This window comes from Phyllobates terribilis, unplaced genomic scaffold, assembly GCF_046119375.1.
Source record: "Phyllobates terribilis strain yellow unplaced genomic scaffold, ASM4611937v1 Scaffold_4__5_contigs__length_816908805, whole genome shotgun sequence".
Classification (NCBI taxonomy): Eukaryota; Metazoa; Chordata; class Amphibia; order Anura; family Dendrobatidae; genus Phyllobates; species Phyllobates terribilis.
In genome coordinates this window covers 464,560,523-464,581,844 of record NW_027362764.1, presented here as the reverse complement: position 1 = coordinate 464,581,844, position 21,322 = coordinate 464,560,523, and the positions used below count along the sequence as shown (strand labels likewise).

The 21,322-nt window shown below is 43.4% G+C and overlaps 1 protein-coding gene across 1 annotated transcript in view; it reads left to right on the top strand.

Moving 5' to 3' along the window:
- PHLPP1 (PH domain and leucine rich repeat protein phosphatase 1) overlaps positions 1–21,322 on the top strand; it is a 97,803-nt gene that overhangs the window by 43,702 nt on the left and 32,779 nt on the right. The window contains exons 3-4 of the mRNA XM_073678661.1: positions 4,193–4,318; positions 14,489–14,655. Of these exons, the coding sequence (XP_073534762.1) occupies positions 4,193–4,318; positions 14,489–14,655 (293 nt within the window). The remainder of the gene's footprint in view (positions 1–4,192; positions 4,319–14,488; positions 14,656–21,322) is intronic.

Sequence of the window (21,322 nt, the reverse complement as noted above, 5' to 3'; positions counted from 1 at the left end):
CTGACCTGTTGGGACAGATCGCCGGCTTCGCTAGATCGCTGTGTCGGTATCTCCCGCAGGGTGCGAGAGTCTCTTGGATGGTGGTTACGTCCGGAGGCTTTATCCCTGGGGAAATCCTTCCTCCTCCCACGGTGGTCGGTCATTACTACCGATGCCAGCCTGACTGGCTGGGGAGGGGTTTGGAACTATCTCTGGGTTCAGGGGGTCTGGTCGTCAGAGGAGTCGTCTCTGCTGATCAACATCCTGGAGTTGAGAGCGATATTTCTCTGCCTCCGACATTGGACGGTCCCCTTGAGCGGTCTGCCGGTCTGGATTCAAACGGACAATGCGACATTGGTCGCGCATATCAACCATCAGGGCGGGACGAGGAGTTCCAGACTCATGATGGAGGTCTCTCGGATCCTGGTATGGGCCGAGTCCAGGGTCCCAGCCATCTCCGCGATTCACATCCCAGGAGTGCTGAATATCACGGCGGACTTCCTCAGTCGCGAGCAGGTGGATCCCGGAGAATGGAGTCTTCATCCGAAAGTTTTTACACTGCTGTACTCCCGTTGGGGGACTCCTCAGGTGGACTTGATGGTATCCAGGCTGAACGCCAGGGTTCCGACGTTCATGTCCAGGTACAGGGACCCGGAGGCTGTGGTGGTAGATGCTCTAGTGGCCCCGTGGGACCAGTTCGAGCTTTATCTACGTGTTTCCGCCAGTATCCTTGCTTCCTCTGGTCATCCGGCGGATCAAACTCTAACGAATTCTGGCAATTTTGGTGGCGCCGGATTGGCCGCGGAGGGCGTGGTATTCAACGCTGGTGTCTCTTCTGGCGGCGCCTCCTCTTCCACTGCCTCTTCGCCCGGACATGTTAACCCAAGGGCCCATTCGTCATCCGGACCTGAAGTCGCTTCGTTTGACGGCTTGGCACTTGAGACCGAGATCTTAACCCGTTGTGGGTTTTCGGCCGAGGTCATTGCCACCTTGCGGGTGGCCAGAGGTCCTGCTACGACTAGGATTTATCACAGAACTTGGGAGGCCTTCTATTCATGGTGTTCTGGATCGTCAAAGAACCCGAGGGTTTTTTCCATTCCCAACTTATTGGCTTTTCTGCAATGTGGTTTGGCCAAGGGTCTGGCGGTTGGTTTGGTACCTTGCGGGGTCAGTTATCTGCACTATCCGTGCTTTTTCGGAACGCTATTGCCTCGCGCAGGGATGTGCGCTCGATTTTTCGCGGGGTTGCACGTCCGTTTCCGCCTCGGAGGGCGTTTGTGGCTCCTTGGCGGCTCAATCTAGTCTTGGAGGCTCTTCAGCATTGGCCTTTTGAGCCTATGGATTCAGCTACGCTTTACTTACTTTCTTGGAAGGTGGCCTTCCTGGTGGCGGTCCCCTCTTTGAGAAGGGTTTCTGAGTTGGTAGCACTGTCTTGCTCGCCCCCTTTTCTGGAGTTCCACTCGGATCGCGTGGTGCTTCGTACCCGGGGCGATTTTTCTGCCTAAAGTGGTGTCGCGTTTCCACGTCAATCAGGACATCGTGTTGCCCTCCCTCTGTCCGAATCCGAAAAGTCCAAAGGAGCGAGCCTTGCACTCGTTGGATTTGGTGCGGGCTTTGAAGTTCTATCTTTCAATCACGCAAGGGTTGCGGAAGTCGGACTCTCTTTTTGTGATTCCTGCTGGTCGTCGGCGTGGTCAGCGGGCCTCCAAGGACACTATAGCTCGGTGGATACGTTCGGCTATCCTGGAAGCGTACCGGCTCAAGGGCGAGCCTTGTCCGGTTAAGGTTCGAACTCATTCCACGAGAGCTGTTGGTTCGTCGTGGGCTTTTCAGCAGGGGGCCTCGGCAGCGCAGCTCTGCCGGGCGGCTACCTGGTGCTCCGTTCACACTTTTTTACTAAATTTTATAAAGTGGACGTGAGTGCTTCCGCCGATGCGGACTTGGGACGCAGGGTCCTGCAGGCGGCGGTGGTTTAGGTTATCTCTTTATCTAGTTTTGGCGCTTGTTGAGGTGTTGGCGATTCTGCCACTGTTTCCCACCCTTGAGTTCTGGACTGCTTTGGGACGTCCCACTAGTAATGGATCTGTGTCTCCCTTCCTTCCCTTCTGCTGCTGAAAGACTGATTTTGGTAAGACCTTACCTGTAAAATCCTTTTCAGCGAAGGAAGGAAGGGAGACACAGCTCCCTCCCATGGCAGAAGTGTATTATTGTTTTCCAGATGCGGCACGACTCCTCTCTGATGGCGGTCATCTGGGCGGGGGTCGGTGCGCTAGGGCTCTGTTCCAGCATTGCCAGCTCATCGCAGTTGTCAGGTCCAGTGAGTAGTGCCTGGGACTGTGTGTTTTTTCTGTTATATGCATAACCTGTTCTCTCGCATTTCTGAATTTTCGGAAGGGGATGTGTTGTTCCTCTGGTGTGGTCTGCTCTTCCTTAGCTTGTGTACGGACTGAAGGACATGGGAGTAGGAGGAGCCTAAGCTGGAGGGGCCGGTCGTCACTTTTTCTAATCTGAGATGAACTATCCTGTGGGGCTCTGCCTACCCCCACTAGTAATGGATCTGTGTCTCCCTTCCTTCCTTCGCTGAAAAGGATTTTACAAGTAAGGTCTTACCAAAATCCGGCTATTATAATCACAGATCATACACCTAAAATCACTGTTTATTAGTAACTATAACAAACAGTGACTTTAGGTGTATGATCTGTGATTATAATAAGATTTCTAAGTCCTTGCATTCTTTCTTTACATTTCACACAGCGACACAACTGTTTTTGGAATTGGGGTTGTAGATTTATGGATTAAAATTTAAAGGGATATGGGCAGGACCGTTTCTAACAGCCCTAGTACTAGTTTAGAGTCCAGGGGATTATGGTTCTAAATATCTTCCTATGTATGTTTTATGTTCCTGCACAAAAAAATAAAATAATGAAGTAGTCCCATTGTCTTGCATATGTCCTCAGAAGGAAGCGTTGGCGGCAGCCAGCACATGTGCAGTGTACAGGTGAGATTAAGCCTGTACGTCCCACATCCCTGCACATGTGCTGGTCGTTCCCAGGCCCTGTGATAAGCCATGCACACCACTCCACAAATCTGATCAGTTTGTATTAAGAAATTTTGTGCAAGTTATTCCCTCTTGTAAAATAATGTTTATTGGAATTTTTAGCATGAAAATGAAAATAAATTCTTTAACTTTGCAAAATATAAAGACTTTAAGCCAGATTGCCCAGCCCTATATGTTCTTCATCAATAATGTCTGATGAAGTGTTATTAACCTGCCCATGTTCAGAAAAGTTAAAAAATTGTCCAGATGCTGTGACTGCATGATGTGGTGACAACGTATGACACATTTCTGACATAGTGTTGTAAACTTCACTTCTGAAAAGTCTCAACAAAATAGCTTTAAAGGGGTAGTCCAGGTTTTTTTTTTAAATAATTGCTACAAAGCAGAGAACTTACCTAATATGTCCCCTACCGCTCCAGAACTTGCTCCTTGGATGTCCCAGCCATCTGTTAGCTGGTCCTGAAGTGATAATGTTCTGACTACCCACACTTGACCACTGCAGCCAATCACTGGCCTCAGTTATAGGCTGATTGTGCCCCCATCAGCACTGAGGCCAGTGATTGGCTACAGCCATCAGGTTCGGGTAAATGGAACATTGTCGCTTAAAAAAAGCCAACAAAGACTGGCAGGACCACCAGCAGGATGGCCATAGATCGGCAATGATTTTCATGTTTTTTTTTGTGGGCAATTGTTTAAAAATCCTGGATAACCTTTTAGGCGAGACAGATGTATATTAGAGATTTTAGATGAAAGAGTAATTTATCATTTTCTGCCTTAATCGGTGCCCAACTGGGAATGACAAGTGGGTCTGAAATCATTAATGTATATTCATTGACCTTGGGTGGTCTTCCTCATCAGGGGGAACTGCTTCAAATAAGACTACTAAGCAGAAGGTGACAAAAACTTTCTTCAATGGGTCACAGGACATGTCTAGGAAAAAAATCTTTGCGCCCGTGAACATTTATCTTGCATGCTGGATAACCCCCCCCCCCCCCCCCCCCAAATATGTACATATGGAAAGAGTATAATTCCTTGGGGAAATGTAGCACTATACTTTTAAACAGAGAATGTTTCACATCTCCCCCTATAAATCAGCTCTTGCATCGGTGGCAGTTGTTCAGGACGTGTTTCTAACTACTGACTTATATTTTCTAGGTTGAAGAAGTAAAAAAACATCAGCACTGCTTGGCGTTCAGTTCCTCTGGACCCCAGAGCCAGACTTACTACATTTGTTTTGATACATTCACAGACTACCTGAGGTGGCTCCGACAAGGGTCCAAGGTAAGGAGGATGGGTCACGTAAAACTCTTGCTTTTGCATTGCACAGGTACTTTAAATCAATCTTTCTGTTTCTCCCAGGATCAACCAAATTATTTTCCCAAAGGCAGTAAATGCCATAGGTTGACGACACAAATGTTGCATGATAAATGCTCTGCAGCACCAACCTCACCGCTCTACTACTGCCCTCCAGTCCTGTTTGTTTGCAGCGGTCTCGTGCTGCCTACACTTGTGACTACTGCTGCCATCACTGACTTCAGTGCTGTCATATGGGTAGACTGCATGTGAAGCAGTTCGTTTTTGTTTAAGTAGTTTTCCACTACTTGGATATTGAAGGCCAATGTTTAGGATTTGTTATCAATCAGAGGATTGGGGCTTTTCATACTCGCACCTCGACTAATCAGCTGTCAGGTCCAGTGGTGGCCAGAAGTAAACGGTGTATGAACCCGAAACAACACAGTTCCATACACTGTAATGGCTGTTCTTGGGTACTGCAACTTTGCCCCTATTGAAGTGAATCCATAGAATAGGTGATAACTACTAGCTCAGATGGGGTCCAACTGCTGAGACCTCGATTGATCCCCCAGACCGGGGTATTGGTCCCCCCCTTCTTAATGTAGTGGTGTGCACTCATGTGCACTGGTATTCAGTATTTCATTATTAAGTGAAGCCCTTGTAATTTCCCACTCAGCTGTCGTGTTGGGCATTCTGGCACCATTATAATTACCGTAATTTTCTGGCGACCAGGTTGATAGTTTTATATATAATCACCGAAATCCTTACACCAGCATTCCTGAACAAGTTGGCAGGTCATGTGCCTTGTTAATTGTAAAATCCTGTTTAATCTTGTTTTGGAGGAATAGTTGGATATTTTATTCTGATCCTGCTAAAAATGTTCACACCTAGTTTTCGCATAAGAAATATCACTACAATCAAACTGAAAGGGTAAAATCACAGGGATAAAGACTACAGGGCCATTGGAGTAAGAGTTGAGCCCCTCTTAATGAATTTGTTGCCTCTTTCAGTTTGTGTGCGCCAGAGTCAGAAATGTACTCATGGACTGGAGCACGTTGGGGGCAATTCAGCAAAGCCAGATTTCTGGGAGAAAAAAAGCTTTGAAAAGCCGCAAATATTGTAGCGGCGCACATCGGTCTCTCCTCTTAATGATTCAGGAGCATCTGCTTCAAAATGCCCCCTCATAAAGACCGACGAGAGAATAGCCTGTCTTGGTGGTTTGCCCACATTGTGTAGTAATTTACTTCAGTTTTGTAGCACAAATTCTAATGGAATTTGTCGGGCAGCTCTTGATAAAGCTCTTTTGCACCTAGCTCCGCCATCTTTTTAAATGATAATAAACTTCAAAAGTTGCTTAACTGTTGCACAAAGATTTCAAATGGTATAATCTTCTTTCTAGTTGGATGATCAGAAATCCGTGTGACTGGAAAAGTCATGTCGGGTGTAACAGGTCTCAAGATCCAAACTGTAAAGCAGGGTCTGTTACAGGCCTTCATCCCCATTTCTATGCCATGTTGGAGAGTAGGGTAGCATTACCCTCTAACCATAATTACACCTTGTGACTATACAGCTTATAATCTTAATCAGCCAGACTATTAGATTTGTTAAACCAAGAGAAATACACTACTGTGTTTTATGTTGACTTGTAAATATATGTGTATTTCTGTGACTGGTCAAGAAGATCATACTAGTTGTATAAAACAATGTTGACTTCTCTTTGTTTGGAAACAATGATGTTTGGTTGCTGTGCTAATGACATATTATACTAAGCTAGCTAGATATTTAAACAAAAAAGCAGCCTCACCGTGCCCTATTTATATGACTCAGTCCGTCTTACAATGTTGTGTGTCTCCAACCAGTAGCCGTGACTTACAGCTTCACATAAGAAAATTAATTTTGGTGAGTCCCAAAAATAATTAAAATCCTCAATTTATTACAAAATAATTTAAAAGATCATACAGGTTGGGAATACATCTCAACGCGTTACTGGCAAAAAGCCCTTATTCACTGAGCTATAAGATATAAGGCCTTTTTGCCAGAAACACGTTGAGATGTATTCCCAACCTGTATGATCTTGTAAATTATTTTGTAATAAATTGAGGATTTTAATTATTTTTGGGACTCTCCAAAACTATTTTCTTAGCTAGATATTTATTTACAAGAGCCCCCTACTATACCAACTATGTAAATAGATTAGCTCAAACAATGAGACCTGAACCCTGTGAGTAATGCCCTCCCTAACCTCTTACCTGTGAATCTGTACTTGAAAGGACAACTGTAACTATTTTAAGGGACATGTGCCTCTGTAGCAGTGATATTTGAAACGAGATTGGAAAGAGACTTTACAAGGAGAATCAAAGATCAGAGACTCTCTGAGACCATCAGTTTGGAAGCATGGCTTTAACCAAAGACACACAGATTTGGATTCTACAGGATTCCAGCCTAAGGGTATATGACCCTGACTGATGGTCAGTGGAGCAGATCCGTAGCTTTCCAGAGAGCCCATGGATACATTTTGGGGAGACCAGGTTGGGACGATGAAGTCACCTGGCCCCGTGAATATGTTGTTTGGGGTTGCCAGGTGGGACCCTCCGGTCGCCTGGAACCCATGGAGACATTGGGACCAGCCTTTTATCTGGACCCATGGAAACTCTGAGGCCAGGGTGGGACCCTTGGGTCTCCTGACCTTGTACCTTGATGGACTGCTAGCTTCCTAAGCTTGCCGCTACCTTCTCTCTGTGGGGGCCCGCCAGAAGCGTGGGGGCCACTGGATGAGGTAGTTGGTCCTGGAAGTCCCAAAGTCGCAGCTGTTCTATCTCAGGTGGGCGGAGCGGAAGGGTGAGACTGTGTGATGTTGTACCATCTTGGGTATTTACTGGGACTGTTCTATGTGTTTATTGTTCGTTTGGTGGTTCAATAAAATATTGCCACACTGTTTTACCCACACCCTGTGTTGTCTGCGTAGTATTACGCCCACGGAAGAGCCCGGGTCTTCACACCCCTCACCTTTTTTATTTTTTATTTTTTTGTTTTCACTGCCCTTGATGAGCTGGTCCTTTTTCCTCCCAAGCCTCATGGTATCTGCCTAGGTTCTCTATTGTATACTATTACTAATAAACTGCACTTACTATTTTTAGGTTATTCCAATATACAACATACTTCAGTATAATGGCACAAGTCTCAGTTCACCTATTCCTGCATGTCTCTGTAGCATGTGTGGGAAGACTTCCCTGGTAATAAAGCTAAAAACAGAACCTGTCCCTGATGACACCTCTGGCATCTTTAAAGGGGATCTGTCAATCTTCTCCCCCACCCTCGTCCAAAATGCATATATGAGCATGCAGGAAACCCATCAACACCTTTTATATCTCCTAATTGTTGCTTTATTCCCTTTCAGAGCCTCTGCCTCTTGAGGTGGTTTTCCTGTCCTCTTTTTAGCTTGATTATTGGCTTACTATCTGGATGTCAGGTACAAGGCAATGAAATCGGACAGTGAGCCATCAGTCAGGCTGGTACTTGGTGGGGGAAAACAACTTGGGAAGTCAGAGACTTGTTAGGTGCTCTGCCCTGGCCAGCACTCTTAACACCTTATTCGTATATGAATAAAAACGCAAATTACTTAGGAATGCTGCAACAGATAGAAGATATTAAGGTGTCAGTGGATTTACATTTAAAAAGTATTCCCATGTATGCGATTGGGGAATCTTATTGACAGGCACACTTGAAAGTTCGGAGCAGATTTGCTACTAAAGGCAAACATTTCTTCTATTATCTGAATCTGATGTAGTGAATGTGCCCTCCGCACTGAAGGAATGGCTGGCATACTGAGGGTGATTGTGTGCCGCTTTAGTAATGCATATATGATATGCCTTTCAGAGTGAAAGTGTTCTGTCAGCACACTGCTAATGTTTCTCCCGCTGAGTTATACAGTGATTTCTCTCCAACCTTTGTTAGAGATGGCGTTATTTATAGCTCCATATTCCAGGCTGTACATATGGAGAATGAGCTTGTCTGCATTAGTAGCTTGGGACTCCCTGCTCTCTGCTCTGAGCGGGCAGCGTTTCTTGTGAGAGATGCCTTTTCTTGTTGTTCAGGAAGGCACTAGATTTTCCAGTATAATTAAGATGGTATAGAGGGTATCTCAATTGCACTAATTTGCCAGCCTCTTCAGCACTGCAGGGATTCTGTGCTGCTTCCCTATCAGCAGCTCATCTAAGGAGAGCATGTGTGCTCCGCTGCCATATTATCATCTAGAAATGTAATTCCAATTATGCTAATGACGCCTGAATAATGGAAGATGCCAGGGTAAAGTGGTGATTACTAGAGTGCCTCAGATTGCCAGTTGTGCTCCATTATCCGATTAAAACAGACAGGGGTTATCAGATAATCGAATAAATACCGGCAATTTCCTTCTTCTCACTGTCTGATTTTGGCAGATATTGTACTTTTTATGCGCAGTATGGATGGGCTTTGTTTCTGCCAATTCACCAAATTGACAATATTAATCTAGCCAGTTACGTTTTCCTTGTTTTTTTAAAACTCAATTTCCTTTTGTTGCTGCTTGTTATGTAATTAGTATGGAATTTTACTGTTTTGTGCAAAAATATATATAATATATATATTACACATACAGTGGGGACAAATATTTATTTGATACACTGCCGATGTTGCAAGTTTTCCCACCTACAAAGAATGGAGTTGATACCAAAAAGTTCTATTTTGGTCTCATCTGACCACATGACCTTATCCCATGCCTCCTCTAGATCATCCAGATGGTCATTTGGCGAACTTCAAACGGGCCTGGACATGTGCTGGCGTGAGCAGGGGGACTTAGCCTGCCCTGCAGGATTTTAATCCATGACAGCGTAGTGTTACTAACAGTAATGTTTGAGTCTGTGATCCAGGCTCTCTTCAGTTCATTGACCAGGTCCTCTCGTGTAGTTTTGGGCTGATTCCTGACCATCATACTTATACCACAAGGAGAGATCTTGCATGGAGCCCCAGACCGAGGAAGATTGAAAGCCATCTAGCCATCTTCCATTTTCTAATAATTGTGCCAACAGTTGTTGCCTTCTCACCAAGCTGCTTGCCTATTGCCCTGTAGCCCATCCCAGCCTTGGGCAGGTGTACTATTTTGTCCCAGGTGTCCTTAGACACTTCTTTGGTCTTGGCCATGGCGGAGAGGTTGGAGAGTGGTGAGAATTTCATATTAATGGCACCTTTTAGAAATATATTTACCTAGAAAATTGGTGACTTGTTCAATACTTATTTCACCCGGTGTGTGTGTGTGTGTGTGTGTGTGTGTGTGTGTGTGTTTTATGTATATATCTAGATCTCATTTGGCAGAAGAGTAAAAGGATAAACCAACTTGGATAGGCAACAGAAACTGAACACAAGAATAGTTGTATGCAGTAAGGTCAGACAGTACATACCCAACCTTCATATGTGAGATTTTATATACATGGTTTAAAAAAATCATAGGCAAAAAAAACGACCCTTTTTGGACAGGCTCTGTAGGAACATTACAGTACTAGTCACTATTTGAAGAGGTAGCAATAAACAAATTCTACTTTAACTAAACAAATTACAAGGGCTTTATTCAGAACTGCGTGTTTCCACTTAGATCTGTGGTGTTCATCAGGCTCGCATATATAATGTTCCTACAGCGTGTGTCCGTAAAGGGTATTTTGTCTTTTGCCTGTGTTTATTTAAGCCACATATAGTTTTTCCACTCTCGATGTGAGTGGTTTGTATCCTTGGACAAAACCAGCGGCGGTGCAATGGTGAGGATTGAGGGGGACATTGGTTACTGGTGTCCCATGGACCATTTGCTCTAAGTGTCACTTAGATTGATACGGGGGTTAATAGCACGGTGTGGAGTACTGCTTCAGTTGATGCTGTTACAGACAGATGCCGGATGTATAACAAAGCCAGTGAGACCACGTCATACACGATGATGCCAACCTTCACATACTTTCAACAACCTTTTCATAAATCAATAGTGAATTAAATGAACTTTTTAGCTTACTTTTTCAGAGAAGTCTTCAGTTATGAGCCACCACTTTTCCTTACCAATGCCTCCTGATTATCATTCACACTGAAAAGCAACTCGAATCTTCCATGGTCAATAGCCATGGAGCGCTCAGATCCCATACCTAACCAGAGAGGATTGGGAAGAGACGTTAGATAACAGTGCGGGAAACAAACCTGTACCATATTATTTAATCGGATTCTATCACCTTGGTTCCTATTGTGGGCTAACTTGCCCATTTTTTTTGTAGACACTATTGCTAAGTTATGTCGATTTCTGGCATATGACATGGAGGAAACCTTTTGGGAAAAAGTACGGATGGTGCTGACACTTTATGGCTCCTGTCCCAGAGACTTCTTTGTTGGGCCTCTTGGACGAATATGACCTTAGCACATTGTATTTCCTTTCAGGAGACACGCCATTTCTAGAATGTAAGGCAGTTGCCCTTAGTTGAGGCATGGGTGTTGATCCATCATCCATCTAAGTGAAGAGATTTGCAAACGCAGTAACACAGTATGAACAAGTAGTATTTTAGAACCTCGGATGCCATCAGAACTTCTCCAAGTTCTGGGATGCTTGGTGCGCTTCTTTCCTGAGCACATCCTCCTGGAACCTCTAGGTCCTGTCTTGCCTTCAAGTTTGTTGGGGTGGCAAAAGGGGCCACATCGCAACTAAATGTCTGTCACTTTTTTCTTTCCACCTGGGAGGTGTGTATTTAACCGATTCATACACTCAGGCTGATCTAATAATTTGTATGTGTTTCAAATCGCACATACTCAATTTGATGATTTTTCTTGCTCTTTATTGTATTACATCCTTAAAACAAATCTGCCACCAGGTTTTTGCTACCTTTGTGAGACTTAGGGGCAGAGACCCTGATTCCAGCGATGTATCATTAACTGGTCTCTTTGCTGCAGTTTTGATGAAATTGGTTTTCTCTGCTGCAGATCTACCAGTTCCCTGAATGCTGAGCTCTGTATAACTCGACCCACACCACTGATTGGCAGCTTTCTTTGTACACTGTACATAGGCAGAAAGCTTCCAATCATTGATGGGCTAGTGGTGGACTCCTAATTAAAATAGTGATTTAATCAAAACTACAGCAATGGGCTCAATCAGTTTTTTTTTTTAAGCAATTTTTTTTACTTCACACATCTTTATGGCTCCTCTAAGAAGTAAGTACACCCCTAGTGTGCTACTAGTACTCAGAGATCAGAGCTGCCTTTCTAGCTGTATGGCCGAGCGCCTGTCCGCCTGTGCTGCTTGTAAACTCCATTCTGGCACAGGAGATGGTCACATTGGTCAGTGGAGTGGAGAAGGTCCTGGGATGATGAATCTGTAGTTGTCTTTTAACTTTTATTACTGCACACTAAAAAATACTCTGGGCCCAACAAGTGACATATTGCTGGAATCTGGGTATCTGTCTATACATTATGCGGCTTTTAGATTAGTTGACAAAAACTTAGTGGTAGATTCCCGTAATTTGTGAGGTCAATAAAATGGGTTAAAAAAATTAAAAAATCTGCCTTCCTCTAAGCAAGTCAGTCAGGCAGCCAGTACAATGTGGTGTGAGGTTGCACCTCCTATTTACTGTATACACTCTGGAGAAAGCTAGCAGAGGCAGAAACCGACATGGTGGTGAAATGAAGAGTTTAGCTTATCCCAGAGCTGGATTCACAGCTTCAAAGTTCAGTACTGATGTGTAATGTCCTCCATGCTGCTGCTGCTACCGAACATGTGCTTGACCAAGACAGGAAAGCAGGAACCCATCTGTGTGTGCTCTGTATGGAAGACCTCACAGCAGTTAGTTTCCACCCTCTAGGTCACAGAGAGCTTAGAATTAGAGCTGTAGTCTGCCAAGGGGAAAACTGGAGGAAAAATGCAATATATAAATCAGATAAAAGCTAAATATTGTGCACACACATGATTGTTTCTATAGGAAAGTAACTGAAAATGACTGGTGACCTTTTGATATCCCGCTAATCATGAATGGCATATGGCTCCGATGTGTTCTGGTCATACTGCCACCACAATGTAGCCTTCAATAACCTTAGCATGCCAATTCTTTGATGCTTTCCTTAATTAAAAAAAAAGATAACGGGAGAAAATCCCAGTGGTTAATTTCCCTTTAATTTGATAGACTATATTTTTCTGCAGCATAGGCTCTCAATATAAATAAAGTTCTCGCTGATGTTTCTACATAAATCTTCTATCCTTTGGCACAGATGAGTGTTACTAGGTTCCTTCCAATAATTCTGTTAAAGGCCCTTTGTTAGCAACAGTGCTGGATTGTTGTGTGTTATTTGCTTGCTCTTTTGTTTATTTGGCAATGTGATTTGTGTTTTGATATAGTTTGGATTTCTACAATGATTTCCTTGCTTTTATAACCAAAGAACTTACAAGCAAGGCCTCCTTCAAGGATGAATGCCCAAAGAAGATTTGGTCCTCCTGTCTAATACATGTGTCTAAAGGCCCCGTCACACTAAGCGACGCTGCAGCGATCCCGACAACGATACGACCTGTCAGGGATCGTTGCTGCGTCGCTATGTGGTCGCTGGTGAGCTGTCAAACAGGCAGGCTCACCAACGATCAGGGGAGCAGCGACATCGTGGAAAGAATCTTTCCACAATGTCCTGCTCCTGGTTACGAGCCTGCTGAAGCAGGAGCAGGCTGGTAACCATGGTAAACATCGGGTTACTAGGGGCACAGGCGCACCTAGTAACCCGTTGTTTATCATGGTTACCACTCTGCTACAGTGAGCGGGAGGTTACAGCTCACTTTAGCAGGCTCGTAACCATGATAAACAACGGGTTACTAGGTGCGCGTGTGCCCCTAGTAACCCGATGTTTACCATAGTTACCAGCCTGATCGCTGCTCCCGCTGGTCACACACAGCGATGTGTGCTGACCAGCGGGAGAGCAACGACCAAAAAATGGTCCAGGACACTTTGCAGCGATCGGCGACCTCACAGCAGGGGCCTGATCGCTGCAAAGTGTCACACATAGCGACATCGCTGGTGAGGTCGCTGTTGCGTCACCAAAACCGTGACATAGCAGCGATCTCGCTAGCGATCTCACTATGTGAGACGGGGGCTTAAGGGGCATCGAAGTTTTGTAATGCTCACAAATGAACAGTAATAAAACACTTGTGTTTCTCCTCAGTGATCCTCGTCCCCGAGGGTTGTGGTCACGTGGCACTGCCATAGAGGCATGAGTGAGGGCAGAAAATACAGTTTACCTTTACTCCTGTACTAATTGTTTGCTTAAGAGAAAATAACAACCGAGTCAACTAGTTTTTGGCCAAGGTCCACCTTTTTGTTGACTAGGTGTTCTCCCTGTCAAATCCTGTTAGGAATTCTAGAGAGTGGAAATAATCTTTGATATTAAAGCACGCTAAGTACTATTGGTGCATCACTACTGTGTGTCATGGAAGAACGGCCTGATCCTTCATTGTAGTGACTGCAGCTAGCTCAGCTTTTATAGGATGTCCGCTTGTATAAGGATCACCAGAATATTTCTAGGTGGTCATGTATTTTAAGCACGTATTGGACATGCTAGCTCTAAGAAATTACTCCAACTGTACTTAAAGGGACTCTATAAGCAGAATGTCACCGCCAAATTAGCAATAAAATGCTAATTATGTAAAAATACAATGTGATTTTCTGGATTTTCTTTTTAGACGGTCTGAGTTGAAGTGTGCCTACAATAAAAATGACATACCTCTCCATTCTTTGTAGGTGGGAAAACTTGCAAAATCGGCAGTGTATCAAATACTTATCCCCCCCTCCCCCGTAGGTGGTTTTATGCTAATAAAATCAATACTTTGTAGGAATTAGTTTTGCCATTGCAAAGAAATCCAACTTTTAAATTGTATGCAAATGGTTGCAAGGGATTTGGGGTGGGATATTGCACTTGTAGCTTTCCTGTCCCTCTTCGTATTTCCTGCCTGTGATTTTCTTAATACATTTAACACAACAGTCAGATTTTAAATACTAACTAATATTCTGGGCAAACTTTCCATTTAAGATTATTTCCAAATTTAAGAATTGTGGTGGGATTGTCATTAAATTATTCTTTATCTACAAGGTTATCAAAGTTGATATGTACAACATTCTGTTCCATCTCCAGATTGCATCTCAGCGGATCAGCTCTGTAGACCTATCCTGTTGTAGCTTGGAGCACCTCCCCGAGAACCTTTTCTACAGTCACGATCTCACACATCTCAACCTAAAGCAGAATGCTCTCAGGCTTAATCCTGACCCTGCCATTGAAGGAACGCTCGATGATCTTCACAGGTGAGAGTTGTAGGTTACCTTGTACTCCAGGTGTTTCGCCACCAAAATGCAAATATAGCACGCCACCGCAGTATGGCATAAATGCGTGAATGGAGGGGATCCTATTTATTCTCAAAAACAAGGAGCGCCTGGTGATTGCGCCTGGTGATTGCCTGTGTATAGTCATTAAGGGAAGTTTTAGGGTATGTGCTCACAATCCAGAGCCTACTACAGCCCCGACGCTGCTGAATAGCCACGCAGCTTCTGTCCTCATTTATGCACATTTTTTTTCACATGCGTACTTTCCTCATAGATATTAGTCTATAGGGAAAGTCCACATGTGGACCCTCAAGAGAAATTGACATACTGTGGGTCTGAAAGACGCGCCGCATGTCAGTTTCTGTGGGTGATCCATAAGGGTACAGAGACGCATAGTGGACAATGGGATTTCTGGAAATCCCATCCACTATGCTGTGACATCTGGATGCTGCGGGTTTGATGCTGCATAGACATTCAGTGTCAAACCCGTAGCAGCACCTAATCGTGGGCACATACCCTTCGAGATTTTTTTTTTTTTTTTTTTTTTTTTTTTTTTTTCATTTGTACCCTCAGTCTGAGGCTTTTGTAATTCAATCTTTTTCATGAAGAGTAATAATAAGGAATGAAAAGCCATGAGATACAGCAGCTGGAAAGCCACTAAAATCTTTGAAGGAGTTTGTAACTAAGGCTTTCAAAAGAATGCCATGTGTCATTCTTCCTTACCATTCATGTGGTTCAAGTTTTTTTTTTTTTCCCTGTACACTTATAATTGTACCTATGCTATCTCAATTTAAAGAGAATTTATCCTTTTATTTTAAATGTTTTTTTTCTTTGGCTTCATTCCCTTGTTGTTTTATTATCGAAGGTCCTGCTTAATATCTATTCCATAAATACTAACATTTGAAGTACTAATTAAAGGGAATATATAAGCAGGTTTTGCTATGTAATCTAAGGATTAAATTGAGGTAGGAGCTGAGACAGATTTCAGTGATGTGTCACTTATTACGCTGTGTGCTGTTTCAATACAATGAGTGTTTTATCAACAGGATTTGATCATTGCCAGACTAGCGCCCCTGTGCCTCCTGGTCCAACCACACCCCCAGCACTGATTAGCAGCTTACTATCAATATACAATGTACACAGAAAGCGCTGATTGTGTCACAACTGCTGCACCTAGTAATCAAAGTGATACATTGCTGGAATCAGGGTCTCTTTCCCTACATTATGCTGCTCTGATGAGCTAGCAGAAACCTGCTGACAGATTCCCTTTAAAGCATGAAATAGGTAGTACACAAAATAGTGACAAACCAGAGAGCTCTCTTATCTAGTATTCTGTACATTACATTGCCAAGTCTAAATACACACAAGATTTTTGGTTGGCCAAAATGTAATTGTTTTGTCAAATTTTTACCGTTGTTTACCCATGATCCAATATACAGCATGTTCAAAATTGGTTATGGTATATACTAGTGCCACGATTACTCTGATGGCAGTGTCCTCTAGATCCATCTACTTTACAATGCAGACAGGTTTGTGCCAATACATTCTGATCTTTAGCTGACACATTCTAATCTTATTATATAGCTAAATAGGTCTCTACAGCTTGTTTTTATTTTAAAAATCCTAATTGGGAAAACTTTTGTGGAAGCCCACCTGCATTTGTGAATAGGTAGGCCCATAGCCCCAGGCCACTGGCTGATAAGTGGTTTAGCAATGTAGCAGCAGTGCTGTCCAGCCATAGAATTGATGCTACCATCAATACATTACTTGGTCATGACCCCCATTTGAACCGTCAATTGAAGCCATTAACTCCACCCGTTTGATTTACTTGTCATGTCAAATATCATAACCGAACCATGGGATTTGACTGTGACCACTTTGCAGGAATCGTCTTTGTCTTGATTTCACATCTAGGTCACATTTAATACCTGCCTCAGGATAAAGCTTGAAAATTAGTGGAGGAACCTTTACAAATGATTAATATTATGGGCATCAAGATCACAACATCCATTGTTTTAATTCAATTATTTACTGAAGTACAAATATGTATTATATTTTCTGTGAATTGTTATACCAAATTTAGGAAATGGAAAATGTTCTATGTAAATATCTGAAAAAGTTACTTTAACTTTTACATACAATTTAGAGTTTTATTGTTTTTACTATGTGTAGATTTACCACAGGTTTCAGATAAAGCTGTTAACCTATACCACAATCTCAAGTCATCTAAAGAGTTATCTACAGGTCACAGCAGCCACTATGCCCGCTATTAGAGAGTATGAATATTCACTCCTCCCCACTCCCATGGCGTGGAGAAGAGTGAATATTCATTCTCTTCAGTAGCGGCCACAGAGGACAGCGCTGCTGACTGTGTGCCCTGTTAAAGAAAATGACTATTCACTCTTCTCCACGGCCATAGTCACGGCATGGGAAGGAGTGAATATCCCCGCAGCTCATCTTGGCGTCTGAGCGCTGCTCAGAAGTGGAGGTGAACTGCTGCTGGCAGAACAGGACGCAGCGCTGGAGCAGAGGGAAGTAAGAGGAGTATGAGTGTTTTATTTTTTTAATGTGTGCAGTGATGGGGGGCCATGTATACCAGGATTGCAGATGAGGGGGGCCATACATACCAGGGTTGGGGATTAGGGGTGCCTTGCATACCAGGGTTGGGGATTAGGGGTGCCTTGCATACCAGGGTTGGGGATTAGGGGTGCCTTGCATACCAGGGTTGGGATGAGGGGTGCCTTGCATACCAGGATTGGGATGAGGGGTGCCATGCATACCAGGATTGGGATATGAGGGGTGCCATGCATACCAGGATTGGGGGTGGGAGGGCCATGCATACCAGGATTGCGGATGGGGGTGGGGCCATGCATACAAGGATTGAGGAAATTTTACCAGCAGCTGCTGCATTTCCCACCCTAGGCTTATACTCAAGTTAATGTTTTCCCAGGTTTTTTTGTGGTAAAATTGGGTGCCTTGGCTTATAAGCGGGTCGGCTTATACTAGAGTATATACGGTATATCAGACATGGTAGGTCCTGTATAATATCAGACTTGCAGTGTGAGCAGCCTCTTCTTACCGGAGCACCCCTGGTATCTCCAGTATTGGATCAGAGAGACCGAGTGGACAGCAGTGTGAGCAGTGTCTTCTTACCTGAACAATCCCTGATATCTCCAGTATTATATCAGACTTGCAGGGTGGACAGCAGAGCGAGCAGCCTCTTCTTAGTCTCAGCACCATTGGTATCTCCAGTATTATATCAGAAGAGCCCAAGTACAGCAATCGCTGTTGCAAGTCGTTCTCATAGTAAAGGGGAGAAAATTGGCACACATGCCGCATAGACCCTTGACAGTACTTTCTTTTGCATGTTACCACTCCAAACTATGAGATTATGAAGTGCTGTACTCTGCTCGACCAGAAAGTGTGCTGATCTTTGAACTGGGAAAAATACGCGGTTCACTTGTCGCCCTCTGGCTCTTCCTGCTGCAGTAATGATATCCTGACACAGACATGTGACTAGATCAGCCAATCACTGGCTGTGGTCAGTCATTGCTGTAGCTAATGATTGGCCACAGAAAGCACATGTCTTTGTCAGGATGTCATCACTGCAGCAGTAAGAGCCAGAGGGCGACAAGTGAATGGAGAATTGGAGACTGATTAGGTACCGGTGAAGAGGAGAATTGCATTTTTTTTTTTTTTTTTTTTTTTTTTTTATTTGAACCTATTCTGAAAAGAGTTAAAATGGACATTCCCTTACATAAATGTTTAAGCTGGTCAAAATTGCAAAAGTTATTCATAGATTTGCTCTGTATCTTAAGCAATTTGTAGTTTACTTTGTGTCTTTAACTGGGGTAAATCATGAAATAAACTTGTTCTTTGAAAGACCGCTTCCTTCCATCCATCTGAGAGTGACAAAGAATCCTTTCATGAAATGTCAGCTCCCCATTCATTGTACTCATGTGCCTTCCAGACACCGCCTTCCTCTTTAACTCCCTTCTTTTTACTATTCCTTGTAGTTGTTAGGCAACAGCGAATGAGCTGGCTACACATGCACATTAAAGAGACTCTTATCCGCTGCCTTTTCTTTTGCTTCCTTTTTGGATTGTCTGGATGTTTTGATAATCGCTGAAGTAAAGCCCATTTACTTCATCTGTGTTGAGAAGTCTTAAAGGGAATCTGTCAGCAGGTTTTTTACTATGTAATCTGAAGACAGCAGGGATAGAGGCTGATACACAGAATTCAGTGATGTGTCACTTCTCAAAGTGCATGCTGTTTACTAACTGAAGGCTTTATCACGAAGAGATTAACATTGCTGTCTACACTAGTCCAGCCACACCCCCTTCTGTGATAAGCAGCTCACTGTCTATGGACATTGCCCACACCAGGCTCTGTGTACAGGGAGCAGCTTTCTCAGCTCTGCTAAATCTAAAAACTCTCAGAACGGCTGCACCCAGTAATCTAAGTGATACATTGTTGGATTCAGGGTCTCTTTCCCTACATTATGCTGCTCTCAGATGAGGTAGCAAAAACCCGCTGACAGATTGATTCCCTTTAAAATTTGGCTTCTGAGCACGAAGTTGTGACTCTGCATTCTTGTTTTATCAATAATTATCATTAAGTGCGGAACTAGTCAGTTATTGTATCTTACACCAATATCTGTTGCCACACTATTTAGCATGTTGTCTTTTAAAGGGACAGTATTGTAAAGGAAAATAGTCATAGGACTGCAAGTTTCAAATCTGTGGCAGCCGTTTACAGAGCTGAGCAGTGATATATAATTTAGTGGCAAAAAACTGGGTGCTCCTATTAAAGGTGTTGTCCCATGAGCAATTAACACTTTAATCAATAGATCTTGAAATAAAAATATGTTCCACAATTGGATGGGTTAAAAAAAAAATTCCTGTGCTGAGATAATCCTATAAATGTGCCCCTGCTGTGTACTGTGTAATGGCTGTGTCTGACCGTACAGGGACATGGTCTGACCATACCACAGCTCCTGGGCAGGGGAGGACGCAGAAGAGTATACAGACATTACAGCAGGGGATCACAGCGGATTTGTTTCTGTGAGATAAAACATTCCCCTGTCTATTTCTGTGCTTAAAAACTTGTTTTTCCTCAATCGTCTTGGAATCCTGTGCTGTAATGTCTGTATAATCTCTTTTGCCTCCTCCCCTGCACAGGAGATGTGGTATCATCAGACTATGTCCCTGCACGGTCACACAAATGCATTACACAGTACATAGCGCGAGCAGAGTTCTAAGATTAAAACTATGTTCCTGTCACGGGTATATTTTATAAACAGATAAAATTGTGGAACTTATTTTTTTTTTTATTCTAAAATCTATTAATTAAAAATGTACTTTGTGGGAGAACTCCCTTAAAGTGATAGTGTTGTGCATGGGTTGTCAATGTGGATAGCAGTCAGTGGTGGAGCAGTGGTGGAGCAGGACCGCCTACTATACTTCTAAACCCAGATCTCAGTAGACAGGTAAGGCCACGTTCACACATTCAGTATTTGGTCAGTACTTTTAAGCCGAAACCAGGAGTGGGTGATAAATCCAGAAGTGGTGACGTGTTTCTATTATTCTTTATCACTGAACATGTGAATGTGGCCTTAAGCTGAATATTTGTACATTAAATTATTTATCAATCTACTCAGCTAGTCCTACTCCGTAACATGGTGCCAGCATTTTCATGGTGACCGGTTCCATTTTACATGTTTTAATATGAATTTATAATTATTTTTATTCATATACACCAAATCACAAAGTGTTTTGATTGTATAGACTATTTAGTATTTCATGTAATAATTCTACAAAGTATTCCCACAAAAAATGTTTTTCTAGTATGAACGAGAATAACTTTATCAGTCACCAGGTCAAGTGTTGGTCGCATGTTACATGCTGCTATAAACCGCTTCATCTGTTGTCAGTAAATCCACTCAAGTAAAGTGGGAACTGCACTAGGGGTGGAATGATAATCTCCTGACTATTCATTGATGTATAAATGCAACCACTTACAGTAGAGGTTCTCGCATATGTCCTAACATCTTAGAGAAACACTCCAAGCACCAGTATAGTGTGAAAATCGTAACCTCACCATCATTGAAATGCATTACTGCAAGTAAACGAGTGCCGATCGGCTTGCTATATTGTTAACCCGTGCTTGTTATGGGCAATATATCTGCCTACATGAGACCCCTTGGTTAATGGTAGGGGCTTACATAGAAATCACGGGGCCCTTTAACAGAAGTTACAACACTTCTTTCCTCCCCTCTCCCCGCTCCCCCCCCCCCCCCAAAAAAAAATATTTAGCAGGATCACAGATGAGCATATCTCACAACTTTGCAGCCCTTACAAAGTAGTTCTCCTCCTATTGAAGCCCCTAGATTGCCCTTTCATTGTTCCCATAAAGTATGATTCCAACAATAGTGTACCCCCACAGTGAATTCTTTCACAGTAAAACACACACACACACACACACACACACACACACACACACACACACACACACACACACACACACACACACACACACACACACACACACACACACACACACTATGATGACCCTATTGTAACCTCCCCTTCAACCCTTCCCTGTCAAAATATGATGCCCCCAACTGTGATTGTCACACAGCCCTCCACTC